The following is a 15,795-nucleotide window of genomic DNA, read 5'->3' on the forward strand; positions in this document are numbered from 1 at the left end:
TTGGAAACATCGCTAGCCTACCTTTGGCGATTTCTACGTCTTGAGTGTTTCATGATCAGTTTGTGACTTGATATCAGATTCGGAGTGTAACACTTACTGACCTACTCTGACAGCTGATCCACTGAATTTTTCATGTGTGTGCCTAGGGTCAGACGTGATTAAGCAGCAGGCCCTCTGGAGTCGCCCTTGCTTTGAGCAGTAGCGGTACCTATTGGCCATTTCGGTAGTGGGTGTTTGCATTTTTTCACTAACTAAGCTACTTGACTCATTTCTCTCTCTTTCCCATCTTCCCATAGACACAAGCCTTTCTTATTACAACCCATTATAGAATTACATTCAGAGGACACACTGCAAATTGGCAAGTACCCTTAACCTAAGTAATACAGTATGGGCTACCTCTCTGCTTTTCTTCCCCTTTCTTTTTAAAGATGGTGTGTGTGTGTGTGTGTGCGCGTGCGCGTGCGCACGTCTGAGTCTGCACGTGTGTGCGCATGATGTCACAGAGTGTATACTTCTGCATCACATTTACTGTAAAGGAACTTGAATCAATTTTTTGTAGGGCCCCTCTTAGATGTCCATAGGTCCCAATCTTAAATCTTTTGAAAAACATTTCAGTGAGTTGCAAACATTTCAAATATAGGAGCTTTTTCCCGAAAATCTTTCCTTGGAAAAATCCAGTCTGGCAGCCTCAGACCCTGACTCCTACATGGCTGCTTCGCTGAGAGGGAATGCACATCCCCACCACTGTTGTCTCGTACTGACCCGCTTCACCTGTTACGTAAGGTCCTTGGCCCCGGGGCTCAGTTTTTCCCCGTAAGTTTTCAGTATGAGTGTTTCCAACAACTCTTTCCTCCCTTCTAAGCCTTTAAAACTAAGATCACAAACACTCTTCCAGAATGTTCCATTGTGTTCAGTGTGTGTCTGACAGAGAAGTTCAAGGGGCTTATTAATAATTCAGGTCAGAAAACATGCTCAGAGAGGATGGCCTTAGATGGTGGGCACAGATAACACAGAAACGTCAGGCAACTAGACAGGCCTCTACACCAGCACAGTGCCCTCGTCACGCTCCTAGTGAACAGACTCCCACAGAAAATAATATCTCCCCCATCCTTTGTTTCCCTCGTACTTAACCTACTGTTAAGTAGGAAAAGCAGTTTTAAAAAGAAGAATTGGCCCTGTTTTCTTTTTCTGTGTGATGTGTGTGTATGTATTTGTGTGACAGAAAATGTGCTTATGTTGTGTGTATGAGTTTATATTGTATGTATAGAAAAAAAGACTGGAATGTTCTATACCAAAACATTAATAGTTGGAAGATGTGATTTTCGTTCATTCCACCCTCCTCCTTCTTGATTTTCTTTTTTCCTTTTTGCAGTGGGACATGTATTTCTGTAATGGAGAAAAAATAATTTAATTTTGAAAAAATCCATTGAAATGATCATCTCTGGATGAATTTCTGTTGAAATGATAAATCTCTTCTTGGCTTTCCAGATGGACACCTGTTGGATTCAAAGAGATATGCCATTATTGGAGCAGATCTCCGAGATTTACCTGAACTCGAAGAGAAGCTAAAGAAATGTAACATGAATCCACAGTGAGATATTTTTTTAACCTCTTACGCGTTTGTGATTTCATGTGAATGCGAAATAAGGTCAGCTGAAAGTGCAGCATGAGACCCGGGTTCCATTTTTAATTCTGAAATGTTTATCACTTCATTGCTATGAGAGAGGTTTTCGAAGTTTTTGAGAAGCACTGTTTCTCCTGTTTTCACATCAGAATCACGTGTATTGCTTTTATAACAGACTGATGCCTAATACCATAAAGTTGGAGAGAAGATAATTATATGTATAGAAACCTACAACTGCAGGGCGCCTGGGTGGCTCAGTTGGTTAAGTGTCCAACCCTTGATTTCCGCTCAGGTCATGATCTCACGGTTGGTGAGATCGAGCCCCATGTCAGGCTTTGCGCTGACAGCTTGGAGATTATATTAAGTATGCGTGTGAAAGCAGTTGAACGGAAATTGGCACATAAACTATAATCTGTAGATTATTACAGTTGCAGTGGTAACCAGCAGCAACCCGCTGCGAATGTAGAAACACACCATTTGGGCAAATGTGCTAAATAGCCAGGGAAATAATCACTTACAAATCAGGAGAGCTCTTGGGATGCCTGCGTGGCTCAGTTGGTTAAGCATCCAACTTCTGATTTCGGCTCAGGTCGTGATGTCCTGGTTCATGAGATTGAGCCCCACATTGGGCTCTGTGCTGACAGAGCCTGCTTGGAATTCTCCCTCCCTCTCTGCTCCTCCCCTGCTTGCCCTCTGTCTTTCTCAAAATAAGTAAATAAACTTTAAAAAAATTAATCAGGGGAGCTCTTGATAGGCAAGTTTGCCTCACTTTTGGAGATCTACAAAATGGATAAGGAACAGCGGCTATCACAAGCATTAGAATTACATCCATAATTCTCTGGGGTTTATTTGTGCTCTGTGTTTTCCTCTGTGGGCTGTTTTTGCTTTGCTTAGACTTCTCTTCTGAAAAGTATTAATCCTGTTTTTAATATTGGCGATGGCTGCCTCTTAAAAATATATTGTAAATGTGTTTAACTTTTCATTTTAAAATAATTCAAATTTGTAAAAAAAGTTGCAAAAATTGTACAGGAAATTCCCACGTAGCCTTCTTCACCTGGCTTCCCCATGTGGTAATACCGTATGTAATCAGTGCCTTTTACATTAAAAAGGTTTTTGGAGGGGCACCTGGGTAGCTCAGTTGGTTAAGCATCTGACTTCAGCTCAGTTCATGATCTCATGCTTCGTGGGTTCGAGCCCTACGTCAGGCTCTGTGCTGGCAGCTTGGAGCCTGGAGGCCTGGAGCCTGCTTCAGATCCTGTGTCTGCCTCTCTCTGCCCCTCCCCTGCTTGTGCTCTGTCTCTCAAAAATAAATAAACATTTAAATACTTTTTTAAATAAATAAAAACGTTTTTGGAACTGTTTTTCTCTAATTACCAACCTATTGAGGTTTTGAAACTTTTTCCACTTACTCACTTTTTCTAATCATTTCTATTGATATAATCTGGGGTTTTAGACTTAGGTTAAAAAAAATTGCTTACTTTAAACTTCTTTTAAATGTTTTTCTTTCTGATTTTCAACTTCATCTGCAACTTGGACTTCATTGTCTATCCTCTGGATTTAGTTCTCTCATTCTTTGTACCATGACTCAGTTGGGTCCAGAGAGCATTTGTAGATACATACATACATATGTGTGTGTGTATGTATATACATATACATATATTTTTATTTTAGAGAGAGAGAAAGAGAGCATGTGCAAGTCAGGGAGAGGTGTTGAGGAAACGAGAGAGAGAGATCGCAAGCAGGCTGCATGCTCAGCATGGAGCACAACACAGGGCTCAATCCCACAACACTGGGAAAATGACCTGAGCCAAAATCAAGAGTCAGATGCTCAACTGACTGAGGTACCCAGGCGCACCTGGATATATATTTTTAATTTCTTTTAATGTTTATTTTTGAGAGCGAGTGCGAGCACGAGCCGGGGAGGAGCAGAGAGAAAGGGAGACACAGAATCCGAAGCAGGCTCCAGGCTCTGAGCGGTGAGCACAGAGCCCGATGTGGGGCTTGAATCCATGGACTGTGAGATTATGACTTGAGCTGAAGTTGGATGCTTAACCGACTGAGCCACCCAGGCACCCCTGGATGTATATTTTTAAGTCACTTGAGTTATACAACATTTCCTTGTCAAAAAAAGAAAAAAAAAAAAAGGAAATCCTGATAAACAGTAACAGTGGATAGTTGGGACTGTCAGGTCAAAGCCAGCAGCATTTGTGGGTAGCCTTTCTCTCTAGCGATCATGAGTCCAGGCACTGAGTCTAACTGCATGGGTTACATTCTGAACTAACATACACGATGTTCTTTTCAGCAAATTTCTTGGGTATTTTCAGTTCAGACAATTTACTTGTTTGAAATTCCCCGCCAATAAAAATAGGCAAAAATAACCTACGTGCTTTGTGAGAAAAATAGCAACCAGCCATGAGGAACAGCAGCGTAAAGGGGCAGAGAAGGAGGAGGATCCAGTAAAGGAGTCAGAAGGAGCAGGAATAAATCAGCAGAGCTCACATAATTTAGGGCTGCCTGTGTTCCCTTCCAACATGTAAAGCTTTTAGAGATTTCTGTAGGAGTTTATTGCTTTCCCTGTTTCATAATTTGTTCATTACTTCGGGTCTGGTAACTCAGACCGCATACTAATGTGTCATTTGCTGAAGACTGTTCGTGTTGTTTTTAATTCTTGATGATAAAAGTTTGTGTAAGAAGAATTAGATTCTGTTGAAGGGATAGCAGTATTTCTGCATTTTATCAGTCAGCTTTTGACGTGTACCAAAATCTCTGCAGCCTCAGCGGTCTCGAACAACTCACAATTCAGAGCAGTTCACAAGTTGCTCAGGATTGTGTGAGTTGACCATTTGGACTGGGCTTAGCTGGGTGGTTCTTCCACTGGAGCCAGCTGCAGCTGAGGTCCCCTGGGGTTCGCTCCTGTAGCTGAGATCCCCTGGGGTTCCCTCCTATGCGGATGCCTCATTCTCACGCACAGGGCCTCCCCTCTGATAGCAAGCCAGCTTGGGTTCATTGCCACACTGGTTCAGGCTTCCGAGTAAGAGGGCAAGGGCCAACGTGCAAGTGATTTTCAGCTTCTGCCTGCGTCGTGTTTCCTACTGTTTGTTGTATTGGCCACAGCAAGTTACAGGCCTAACCCAGATTCCAGGGGAAGGGAACTAGACTACCTGGGAGCAAGGGGTCTGCAGGGCCACCTCATCACCATGTGCGGGCATGCCGGGGGAGAATTTGGAGCCAGCCAGACAAAACCTTGCTCAGTGCTCACGTTGTTACAGTCTGAAACTTTGGGTCACAACGGGGCTCTCCACCTCTTACCGCCCTGATAGTTGACGTGCTATTCGGGGCTTCTCCTCTTCCTGTGGTGTGCACCCCAGGGTTTTCCTGCCCTGCCAGCACTATCCGTGGCTGCCGTTAGAGTCCCGATTTGATGAATACATACTTATGTGCCTTTTTTCTTCTCTAAAGATTGCCAACACTGCTGATAACGGAATGTGTGCTGGTTTACATGACTCCGGAGCAGTCGGCCAACCTTCTCAAGTGGGCAGCTAACAGTTTTGAGACAGCTATGTTCATAAACTACGAACAGGTAAAAGGAAGCTCAAGACCTTTGCGTGCTGTATGCGTTCGCGTGCTGGCTAACCCTCTCTGAGCAACCTCAGTATAAATTTCCACTCACTCTTTTCCTTCCGCCTCTGGCCACACACACATCTCCTTTTTAATCGATTCTAGCAATTCCCAGCGTTCCTGATTTCTTAACTTCCTGCAAACTCGCAGCCAGGGTTTTTGGAACTTCTCTCTTGGCCTTTACAAAAACTTTGTAAAGTTCACATTTTACCGTTATTATAGAGTCATAGACCGTGATGGAAGGAATTTTGGCTAACATATGGGTGTCGGGGTAGCGAACCCTGATTCCTTCCGAGGCAGGCAGGTGACGCAGTGGAGGGAGTTGGCCAGGTGTAAGGCAGACAGGAGTGCTGGGGACGCTGGTGAACCACAGTTCACCCCTGCTCAGTGCCACCTCGTTCCCATGTGGACATGGGAGCCTGGAGTTGAGAACCCCCAATTTTTCAGGAGAAGCTACAGTGTAGAATTTTAACGTAAAATTCCTAATTTGTAAGATCCCCGAGTTTGGCCCGCTGGGTCCCTGTTTTTCTCTTCTGATCTGGTGGGAAGGGTTCTGTTTTAGAGCTTTGGAATTATTCAGCGTGGGTCCGAGTCCTGGCCCTGGCTCTTATGATCGGCTGGGTGCCCTTAGGCAGAATTGTAGGGTGGTTGGGAGTCCATGCTCTGGAGGTAGATTGCCTAGCTGTGTGACCTGGACAAGTTTCATAACCTCTCCGTGCCGTCTCTTTATCAGGACAATGAGAATAATAACAGTCCCGACGTTAATAGGGTGTAGTGAGGAGTAAACGAGTTAATTTGTACAAGAGCGTTTTCAGGATTGCCCGGCTGCTGAGCAGGTATTAGCTGTGATTTGGATCTTTCTGAGCCCCGGGTCCTTGTTTTTGTGTTTGGTTTATGTTTTTAAAGTTCACTACTTATTTTGAGAGAGAGCATGAGCAGCGAAGGAGCAGAGTGGCGGTTGGGGGTGGGTGGAGAGAATCCCAAGCAGACTCTGTGCTGGCAGCCTGGAGCCTGACGCGGGGCTTGATCCCACGAACTGTGAGATCATGACTTGAGCCGAAATAAGGGTTGGATGGACGCTCAAGGAACTGAACCACCCTGGTGCCCCCGCCAGGTCTTTGTTTCTAAAGGGATAACTTCTCTGGACTATTATGGGAGTTCATGAGATGATGTGTAGCAGGGGGCATGTGACTGAATACATGGCGGCTAATTTTATTGCTTATTTCATTTTAAGTTTATTGATTTTATTTTTTTCATCTCATTTTATTTTTAAATTCCATTACGGATGAGAGCAGTAAAGGCTTTGCCCCGTGTCACATAATTATGGACAGATCTAAGGCTAGACCTTGGTTGACTTTCTCACCCCTTCATGCTCCAGGCCACATTCCCGTAGAGGTGGTTCTCGGTTGAGTTTTCTTCCTTCCTTCTGTGTAACTGGGGGCATTCCTCAGACTCAGTCTTCAGTCCTGGTGAGTGGACATAATGGTAGCTGGCCTCATCTGGCTTCTGTAAGTCCTGGGAATCTGTCTTTGCTTGCAGAATACCAGGACTGGGGAAAATGAATTCTGCTTGCTTTCTTTTTTAAATTTATCTTATTTTTTTTTGGCGTTTGTTTATTTTTGAGAGAGAGAGAGAGGACGCGAGCAGGGCAGGGATAGAGGGAGAGGGAGACACAGGATGTGAAACAGGCTCCAGGCTCTGAACCGTCAGCACGGAGCCCGACACAGGGCTCAAACTCACGAACTGTGAGATCGTGACCTGAGCCGAAGTCGGCCGCTTAACCGACTGAGCCACGTAGGTGCCCCTGAATTCTGCTTTGTTTTCACACATTGTGGGTGTTCACCCTGCTCTGTTCACCTTGTTTCATTGGTGCATTCTCTTATTCAACATCATATAGCAATGGTGGATGAAGTGAATCTTGACCACGGACCCAGTCACTTGGGAGCAAGCCTGGGGATGTGTCCGTTTTAACTTAATTCAGCAATTTCCTAACAAATGCAAACCATCAGCCTCCTCAGGTGTACTAATTGCTCACATGCCTTCCGTGATTTCCTAATCAGTATTTTAAAATGACAAAAACCACATGAATGATGAAAAAAAAATTTTTTTTAATATTTATTTATTTTTTAGAGAGAGAGCGAGCAGGGGAGAGGTAGAGAGACAGACAGAATCCCAAGCAGGTTCCATGCTGTCAGCACAGAGCCCAGTGCGGGGCTCAAACCCACAAACTGTGAGATCATGACCTGAGCCAAAAATCAAGAGTCGGTCGCTTACCGACCGAGGCGCCCTGAGTGATGCAGATTTCAGTACTGATATAATAAGGGTGGCGAACTTGTAGAAGTTGCTTGCTATATATATAGCAGGCACCTTCCATGAGTGTGACCTGTATTAACCGACTTGTCACAGTAACCGGGGTGTGGCGGGTGTGGCCGGTGAGGGGACCGAAGCACAGAGGGATTGGACAGCTTGCTGCCCACGGCCGCACGGCCTCACGGCTGGTAAGTTTCAGGCCAGGATTCAGACCCAGGCAGGAAGACGACGGAGCACGTGCTCACAGGCACCCAGTGTGACCATCCGTGCCACGTAAGCCTCACACGTCCACCGAGAGAGAGTGATGCTGCTTCTTGCCTGCCACCGTCGTCACAGGAGCTCTGGGAATCATTTCGTATAGTAAACTGTTGACGTTTTGGGACAAAGTAGTAATAGTGTGCAGTGTATTATGTACGTTTTGTGACATTTGTGCGTATAGATACGTTAATGGTTTTTTTGAAGTGGTAAATGGGGGGCACATGGGTGGCTCAGGCAGCTAAGCATCTGGTTTTGGCTCAGGTCATATCTCACGGCTCATGAGTTCGAGCCCCACGTCGAGCTCTGGGCTCACAGCTCGGAGCCTGGAGCCTGCTTCGGATTCTGCGGTTCCCTCTCTCCCTGCCCCTCCCCTCGTTCATGCTCTGTCTCTCTCAAAAACGAATAAGCATTGTAAGAAGGGGGTTTTAAGTGGTTTCTCATTAGATAAGTAACACCACATGCAAAACTTCAAAAAACAATCAAATAGTACAAAAGGGTATGCAGGGAAAGGTAAGTGTCTCTTCTACCCCAGACCTTAGTGAGTCCTCCAACCTGGGAAGCAACACTGCCAGATTCCAGAATTATTCTGTGCATATGTAAACGTAGCTAGAGATTTTTTTTCTTAAGGGCAGACAGGAGCATGTTATGCACATCCCTCTGTACTGTACTTTTCGAGAGTCTGTTATCTGACAATCATTCCACATCTGTATCTGTGTCTGTATGTGTGTTTCCATCTGTACCTACATCTACTCGGATGTCCTCTTGCTGTTTTCATGGCGATGCAATATTTCACTAAACGACCATGCCACAGCTGCTTTAACCCCAGCGGATGGGCATGTGAGTCCTTTCTGTCATAGGGCCCGTTACACATCATGCTGCGGAGTAAACCCTCTTGCACCTGGCGTGCACGTGGGAGTCTACCTGTGGAGCAGCCGCTCAGTGGTCTGACCGGCTCCCAGGCCGAGCGCACACCGCCCGGTTGCCCCGCAGGGGGCGGCAGCAGACGACGCTGTCGTCGGCCCTGCGTGCCGTGCCTGCACCCGACTCCGTTGACTGCACTGGGTATTAGCAAACATCAGCCTTGACGGCTCAGAAACAGAATACTGTTGTCTGATTTTGCGTATTCGAGAAGCCCTTCTGGCATTGCCCAGCCTCCTCTTTCCCTTCCCAGGTGAACATGGACGACCGGTTCGGACAGATCATGATCGAAAACCTGCGGAGGCGACAGTGTGACCTGGCGGGAGTGGAGACCTGCAAGTCGTTAGAGTCACAGGTTGGAGAGCAGGGCGGGGACATCCTTTGGCACCCTTAACCCCCCAGGGAAACGCACACTCCCTTCTCAGATCAGAGAATGTGAGAAGCCCTGTCGAGTGCCCACCTGAACAGGCAGCTGGGGTTCCACGTGGGCCACTGGTTCGTCACGCTAAAGAGGTCCAAGACCTGGGCCGCCATCTTGGTTTGGAAAATACACATTCACATTTCCCATACGCTATTATTCCAGTTTTTCAGTATGCATATTTTCAAACAACATGAAAGTAGAGGGAACAGTAGAACGAAAACCCATGTCCCACCAGCCAACTTTGGTGATTCACATCTTTCAATATTGTTTTATTTATCCCCATTTTTCGTCGGTGTTCTCACTGGAATATTTTAAGGCACATCCAGAGAGTATAGCATTACCCCCATAAATACTTCCATGTGAATCTCCTACCAGTAAGCATTTTCTTCCCCCACCCCGGGATAATGGTAATATCATTATTGTACCTCACACATCAGCCGAAACTCCTCCATAGCACCCACTCCACAGTCCGTGTTTGGGTTTCCCCAGTTGTTTAAAAAAAAAAAAACAGAAAAAAATTCTATAGGTGGTGTGTTTGAAACAGGATCCAAACACGGTCCAAACTTTGTACTTGACACGTCCCTTACATTTCTTAGAATCTGTAATAGAGACTTTAAATATCTTTTATTTATTGTTTTTTAGTTTGTTTGGTTTTTTCTTTTTCTTTTTTTTTTTTTTTTTTTGCTGAAGAAACACCACTCAGCCCTGCCCCTATTAAATAGGTGAGATTGTACGTGTCTTATGTCACATTACCCCTCGAACGCATTCAAACACTCTTGCTCACGGAGAAGTTCCTTCCTTTATTTCTCTTTAAATATACATTAGTGACTTCTCTCCCATGACAACAATGCATGTTCGGTGTAGAAAATTGGGAAAGAAAAAGAAGAAAGAGGGGGGCCGGGATGGGCTTTTGAAAAAGGAGTCATCTAAGAGAAATTCTCATGTGCTCCAAGAGTGCCTTGGATTTGTACAACAGTGCCTTGTGCCTTCCCTTTTCTCTCCACTGTACATTCTAGAAAGAACGGCTCCTGTCGAATGGGTGGGAAACAGCATCAGCCGTCAACATGATGGAAGTCTACAGCAGATTGCCTCAAGCTGAAGCGAGCAGGTGCGGATTGGCGAGAGTTAGTTTCACGGCGAACAATTTTGATTGATTAAAGACATAACTGTCTTTTTTTTTTTTTTAACGTTTATTTATTTTTGAGACAGAGAGAGATAGAGCATGAATGGGGGAGGGGCAGAGAGAGAGGGAGACACAGAATCAACATCAGTCTCCAGGCTCCGAGCCATCAGCCCAGAGCCCAACGCAGGGCTCGAACTCACGGACCACGAGATCGTGACCTGAGCTGAAGTCGGACGCTTAACCGAATGAGCCACCCAGGCACCCCCATAACTGTCTTTAATGTAAACACAAAAACAAACCTCAAACCTCCAACCCTCACTAGATATATTTTGAACCATGTTAATCTGCTAATACACGCTAAACCATAGCACCTTGAGAGGAACTCATTAGCCACTAACGGAGATAGGGTTTGTGCCAAAGCAGGTTATTTTGGTCAAAACGAGAAGTCACACCTGTTGCACTCCCAGAGCACCCTGTGCGGTGGCAATTCTGCACAATCCCTGTGTTTTACAGATTTTTTCTTTGAACTTATTTTTATTTTAAGAGAGCACGAGTGGGGAAGGGGCAGCGAGAGAGGGAGGGAGAGAGAGAATCCCAAGCTGGCTCTATGATGTCAGTGCAGAGCCCGAGGTGAGGGCCTTGAACCCATGAACTGTAAGGTCGTGACCTGAGCCAAAATCAAGAGCTGGACGGACGCTTAACCGACCGAGCCACCCAGGCGCCTCTTTGTGTGTATATTTTAAAGCTTCTATTTAAATGCTCTTTTGAAAAAAATCATACAAGCACATGATAAAACAGAAGACGACAGTGTGGAGTACAAAGACCAACCCTTCCATCCTGCTCCCCTCTCCACGAGTCTACCACCTTCTCTCAAGAGACAAGTGCCCTTGCCTGTGTCTTCCAGAAGTGAGCTATGCATGTGGAAGCACGTATGTCCCCCACTTGCTCTTTACGTAGATAGTAGCGCACTCTGCACGTTATTTACTCTACAGTTTGCTTTTCAAATTCCACGGTAAGCCTTAGAGACTGTTCCAGGTCGGTGCACACAGACCCATCGCATTCTTTCAGATAGCTGCATATCCTCCAGTTGTGTGAGTGCGCCATAACCTCTTGAACCCAGCTCTCCTCGGTTACAGCTATGATGCAGCTGTGAGGCTGCCGTCAATATTCTGGAACGTACATCTTTGTACATATAATGTAAACTCTTAAAGGCAGAACTGCTGAGTGAAAGGGTGTACATTTTAAATGCGGGGTGGGGAGGGGGCACCTGGCTGGCTCAGTCGGTAGAGCATGCAACTGACTCTTGATCTCAGGGTCGTGAGTTCAAGCCCCACATTGGGTGTGGGGCCTACTTAAAAAAAAAAAGGAGGGCGCCTGGGTGGCTCAGTCGGTTGGGCATCCATCCGACTTTGGCTCAGGTCATGATCTTGCAGTCCCGTGAGTTTGAGCCCTACGTCAGGCTCTGTGCTGACAGCTCAGAGCCTGGAGCCTGCTTTGTATTCTGTGTCTTCCTTTCTCTTTGTCCCTCTCCCTACTCTCACACTCCTCTCCTTCAAAAAAACATTAAAAAAATTTTTTTTTTATTTAAAAGAAAATTAAAACAGGTTTTCTCATGATGTGTACCAGCTCTTTACATGGCAAGGAAATCTACCCTTTGTCATTTGTATACTAATATTTTTTTCTAGTTTCTCATTTGTCTTTTGACTTTGCTTATGGTATATTTTTGTACAACAAAAGTAAAATGGAACCATACCATATGCACTATTTCATATCCTTCTTTCCTCTTAGTATAAATATGAACATCTTTCCATATCCCTAAACTTTCGGTCATCATGTTCATTTTCATTTGCATAAATTCATACTCTGTTTTTTATTCTCTCCCCAGAATAGAGTCACTTGAATTCCTGGATGAAATGGAGCTGCTTGAACAGCTCATGAAACATTACTGCCTTTGTTGGGCAAGCAAAGGAGGAAGTGAACTAGGTACGTGGTGTGACATCTGTTGATTGGACCTAGAAATGGGGACCTTTTTCTCTGCAAAGAATATAAGACATGCCTGGAAAAACTGGAGTATCGTATGTGTGTGTTCCTGAGCCTATGCAGAAAACTAGCTGTTCCCTCGTCCGTGTTTTCATAGCACAGAAACCAGGTGAATTGTTCAAATAAGTCATGTGGACCACACTAACAAACCTACGACGCTTTAGCAGTCTCGTGGCATTTCCTCAGTTGGAAGGGAAAAGACCTTGAGAGTCAAAAGCAGTAATCTTAATAAAAGTAACCACTGTTTGTCTCGTTAATCACCTTATAACCAGGTTTGCTAGACATAACCTAGACACATATGAGGATATGTCCTCATCTGTGTCTCCAGCAAACCCATACAGCTGCGGGTCGAATTTCTCCCTCTTGCCTCTTTTTTATGTTTATTTTTGAGAGAGAGAGAGTATGTGAGCAGGGAAGGGGAGAGAGAGAGGGAGACACAGAATCTGAAGCAGGCTCCAGGCTGAGAGCTGTTGGCACAAAGCCTGACGTGGGGCTTGACCCCATGAACCATAAGATCGTGACCCAAGCCGAGGTCAGACACTTAACTGACTGAGCCACTAGGCGCCCCACCTCTTACCTCCTATGATTAAGGTGAAGTCCTCTAGCCTGGCAGAAGAAGGCTGTGGAGGGAGCATCGGTGCTCGTCTCTGTGTTTCTCGTTTCCTCGGTCTTGACCCAGTTCCTCATTTACAAGGGGCCCATGTTGGTCTCGCTTCTACTGGGGGGGTCATCCCCTAGGGCATCTCTCAGAGCCTCGTGGAGACCATGTTAGATCCCAGTTTTGGCCTTGATTGGAGTAGCCGCCCTTCACACTTCCTGCAGAGGTCATCCTGCAGCCGGTCCGATGACATACAGCCTGAGGCAGGGAGCCCACACGAAACACAGAACTTGACGGAGCGAGGGCAGAACTTTTCTCCTGTGCGAAAATCCCATGTTGATATGTAGCTGTCAGTCTTCTCCCTGGGGCTTATCATTCCAGTAGTTTATAAATTTACCGAGCAGTTCAGCCCAAAAAATCCTTTTAAATGTGTCTTTTTATTTAAAATGATTTATGAGTGGGGTTTTATACTGTCATTCCCCTCCCCCCCCCCCAATTTTAAAAACAACGTGATTCTTTGTAGACTTTGGAAGCTTCTAAAACGTGAGAGGACAAGCTTCTAAAAGAAGAGGAAAATTGCCTGCGTGCCTGTCACTCAGAGACAACCCTAGTAGTTCTTTCCTTCCACTCTTTTTCTAGCTACCGTGCTCTTTTTAGCAGAACTGACTTCCTGTGCTGTGTAACTTGGAGTCCTGATCTTCTCCATTTAGTATTATGACAGCCATCTCCCCTTGCTGTGAAAAACTTGCACTGAGGATAATTTTAAGAGCTTTATAAAAATTCTGTCCTGAGGCTACTATGTCTAGATTGACTCAACTTTCCCACACTTTTGGAAACATAGTTTGTCCGGAATACTGCGAAGCCGATTCTAGTTTTCATTTTTTATAATTTTTTAAATGTTTATTTATATTTGAGAGAGAGACACAGTGTGCGAGTTGCGGGGGGGAGGGGGCAGAGAGAGGCAGACACAGAATCCGAAGCAGGCTCCAGGCTCTGAGCTGTCAGCACAGAGCCTGATGCAGGGCTGGAACTCATAAGTGGTGAGATCATGACCTGAGCTGAAGTCGGACGACCAACTGACTGCCACCCAGGCGCCCCTGATTCTAGTTTTTATAAAGTTTTTTAATACACTGAACACCTCTGTGTCAGGGGCAGCTTTGTGACACGGGTGCTGTATGTGTGAGGTGAAGAACCACCCTGTGTCTGCACTTGCTCAGAGTTCATTACTGAAAGGGTAGACTTTGGGCGTTACCTGCAGAGAGCCTGTGAGCTGTGACCGTGCTCTCTTAATCCCCTTGTCACCCCTGCACACACAGCCTTGTCCAGTCTCTTGTTTCCTCGCGGCTGATCTCGAACCACGCCAGAGACCAGAGCTGCCACGATGAGGCGTGTGGCCCGTGCCCCCGAGCCGGTCGCCAGGGGCATGGGGTCCAGCAGGGCCTCGTTCTCCTGCCGCTGCCTGCTTTCTCTGCCCTACAGTGTGAGTCTGCTAACAGTATTGTGTGTTTCCCCTCCTCAGGTTTGAAGGAAATCACTTACTAATCTATTGGAAGCCCAGGCCGAGCTGGGAGCTGCTGCCACCAACCTTCCCAGAGTGGACTGGCCACGTTTCCTGGGCGGTGGCCAGCCCTGGGCTCGTCCCACACCCTGACAGACCTCACTTCCCAGGGCTGTCGCACCACCTGCTGTGCCCGTTGGCTTACCGTTTAAATAAATCTCTGTTGCCAATTGCCTTTGGTCCTCTGCACTTGCTCGTGTGCTGCTCCCCTGGGAGGGCTCTGGTTCACCGCCACGTCAGCCAGAACCAAAGCTCCCGAATCTTCCTCCAGCCTTGGCTTGCTCCCTGTGAGTCAGACTCCACTCAGACCCCAGCGTCCATTTGGGGGTTTATTCCCGCGTGCTTGTGTTGTGGCAACTGATGTCACACCTGGCACCTTGACCTCGGCCTCCACCTCCAGCTGAGGCACGTGCCTGCCTCAGCCTATCTTGGTTATTGCAGAAGGCTGGGTGAAGGCCCCTGAAACGTCTGCTGCTGTCCCTTGAACCTGTGAATGTCTCACCTCATATGGCCAGTGGGGTTCGCAGGTGCGATTAAGCTAAGGACCTTGACCGACATGGGGAGATTATCCAGGCGGGCCCAGTGCAGTCACAGGGTCCTTACAAGGGAAGGCGGGAGGGTGGGAGGAGAAGGAGGTGTGATGGTGGAGACAGAGAACAGCGGTGCACTTTGGAGATGAGGAAAGGGCAAAGCCGACAACGTAGGCGGCCGCTAGACGCTGGGAAGAGCAGGAAGACAGATTCTTGGAGCTTCCAGAAGGAATCAGTGTCGCTGACAACTTGAGCCCAGTGAAGTGGATTCCGAATTTCTGGCCTCTCGATCTGTAAGAGAATATTAGCGTTTGAGGCCACCAGTGTTTGAGTTTGTGCTGGTTTGTTACAGCAGCCACAGGATACTAATCCAGTTGTACAGACGAATAGGGCCCAGGAAGCCTCCCCAGTCAGGAAACAGAAGGTCTGTCCATCCCTGCTGAGCTTTCTGGCTATTGCCTGGGGCCTGGAACCTGAACCTGCACGTGCAGGACGGCAGTGAGGAAGCTGCTCCCCTTCCCACCTTCAGGATCTTTTGAGTCTTAAGAAATTCAAAGAGAACAGGGCGCCTGGGTTGCTCAGTCGGTTAAGCATCTGACTTCGGGTCAGGTCATGATCTCAGTTTGTGGGATCAAGCCCTGCGTCGGGCTCTGTGCTGACAGCTCAGAGCCTGGAGCCTGCTTTGGATTCTCTGTCCCTCCCCTGCTCAAGTGCTCTCTCTCTCTCTCTCTCTCAAAAATAAAGTTCAAGGGAAGCTCTCAGGCTGGTACTGGTGTGTTTGAAAAAAAAATTTTTTT

General features: G+C 46.5%; 1 protein-coding gene and 1 long non-coding RNA gene across 4 annotated transcripts in view; one reads left to right on the top strand and one right to left on the bottom strand.

Annotated features, from left to right (window-relative positions):
- The window catches only part of LCMT1 (leucine carboxyl methyltransferase 1), a 40,569-nt gene extending 25,927 nt beyond the window's left edge, over positions 1-14,642 (top strand). For all 3 annotated transcript variants that reach the window (XM_053213026.1, XM_053213027.1, XM_053213024.1), the window contains 7 exons: positions 297-358; positions 1,489-1,591; positions 5,084-5,204; positions 8,982-9,083; positions 10,166-10,257; positions 12,158-12,255; positions 14,430-14,642. In XM_053213026.1, the coding sequence (XP_053069001.1) occupies positions 297-358; positions 1,489-1,591; positions 5,084-5,204; positions 8,982-9,083; positions 10,166-10,257; positions 12,158-12,255; positions 14,430-14,452 (601 nt within the window). In that variant the 3' untranslated portion in view covers positions 14,453-14,642. The remainder of the gene's footprint in view (positions 1-296; positions 359-1,488; positions 1,592-5,083; positions 5,205-8,981; positions 9,084-10,165; positions 10,258-12,157; positions 12,256-14,429) is intronic.
- Positions 8,220-10,317, bottom strand: LOC128313588 (uncharacterized). The gene is made up of 3 exons (XR_008294502.1): positions 9,903-10,317; positions 9,575-9,609; positions 8,220-9,262 (listed from the first exon to the last, which is right to left on the bottom strand). It is a non-coding gene; the product is annotated as an uncharacterized LOC128313588 (long non-coding RNA).
- Positions 14,643-15,795: the final 1,153 nt, after the last annotated feature.

Source organism: Acinonyx jubatus, chromosome E3 (assembly GCF_027475565.1).
Source record: "Acinonyx jubatus isolate Ajub_Pintada_27869175 chromosome E3, VMU_Ajub_asm_v1.0, whole genome shotgun sequence".
Lineage (NCBI taxonomy): Eukaryota > Metazoa > Chordata > Mammalia > Carnivora > Felidae > Acinonyx > Acinonyx jubatus.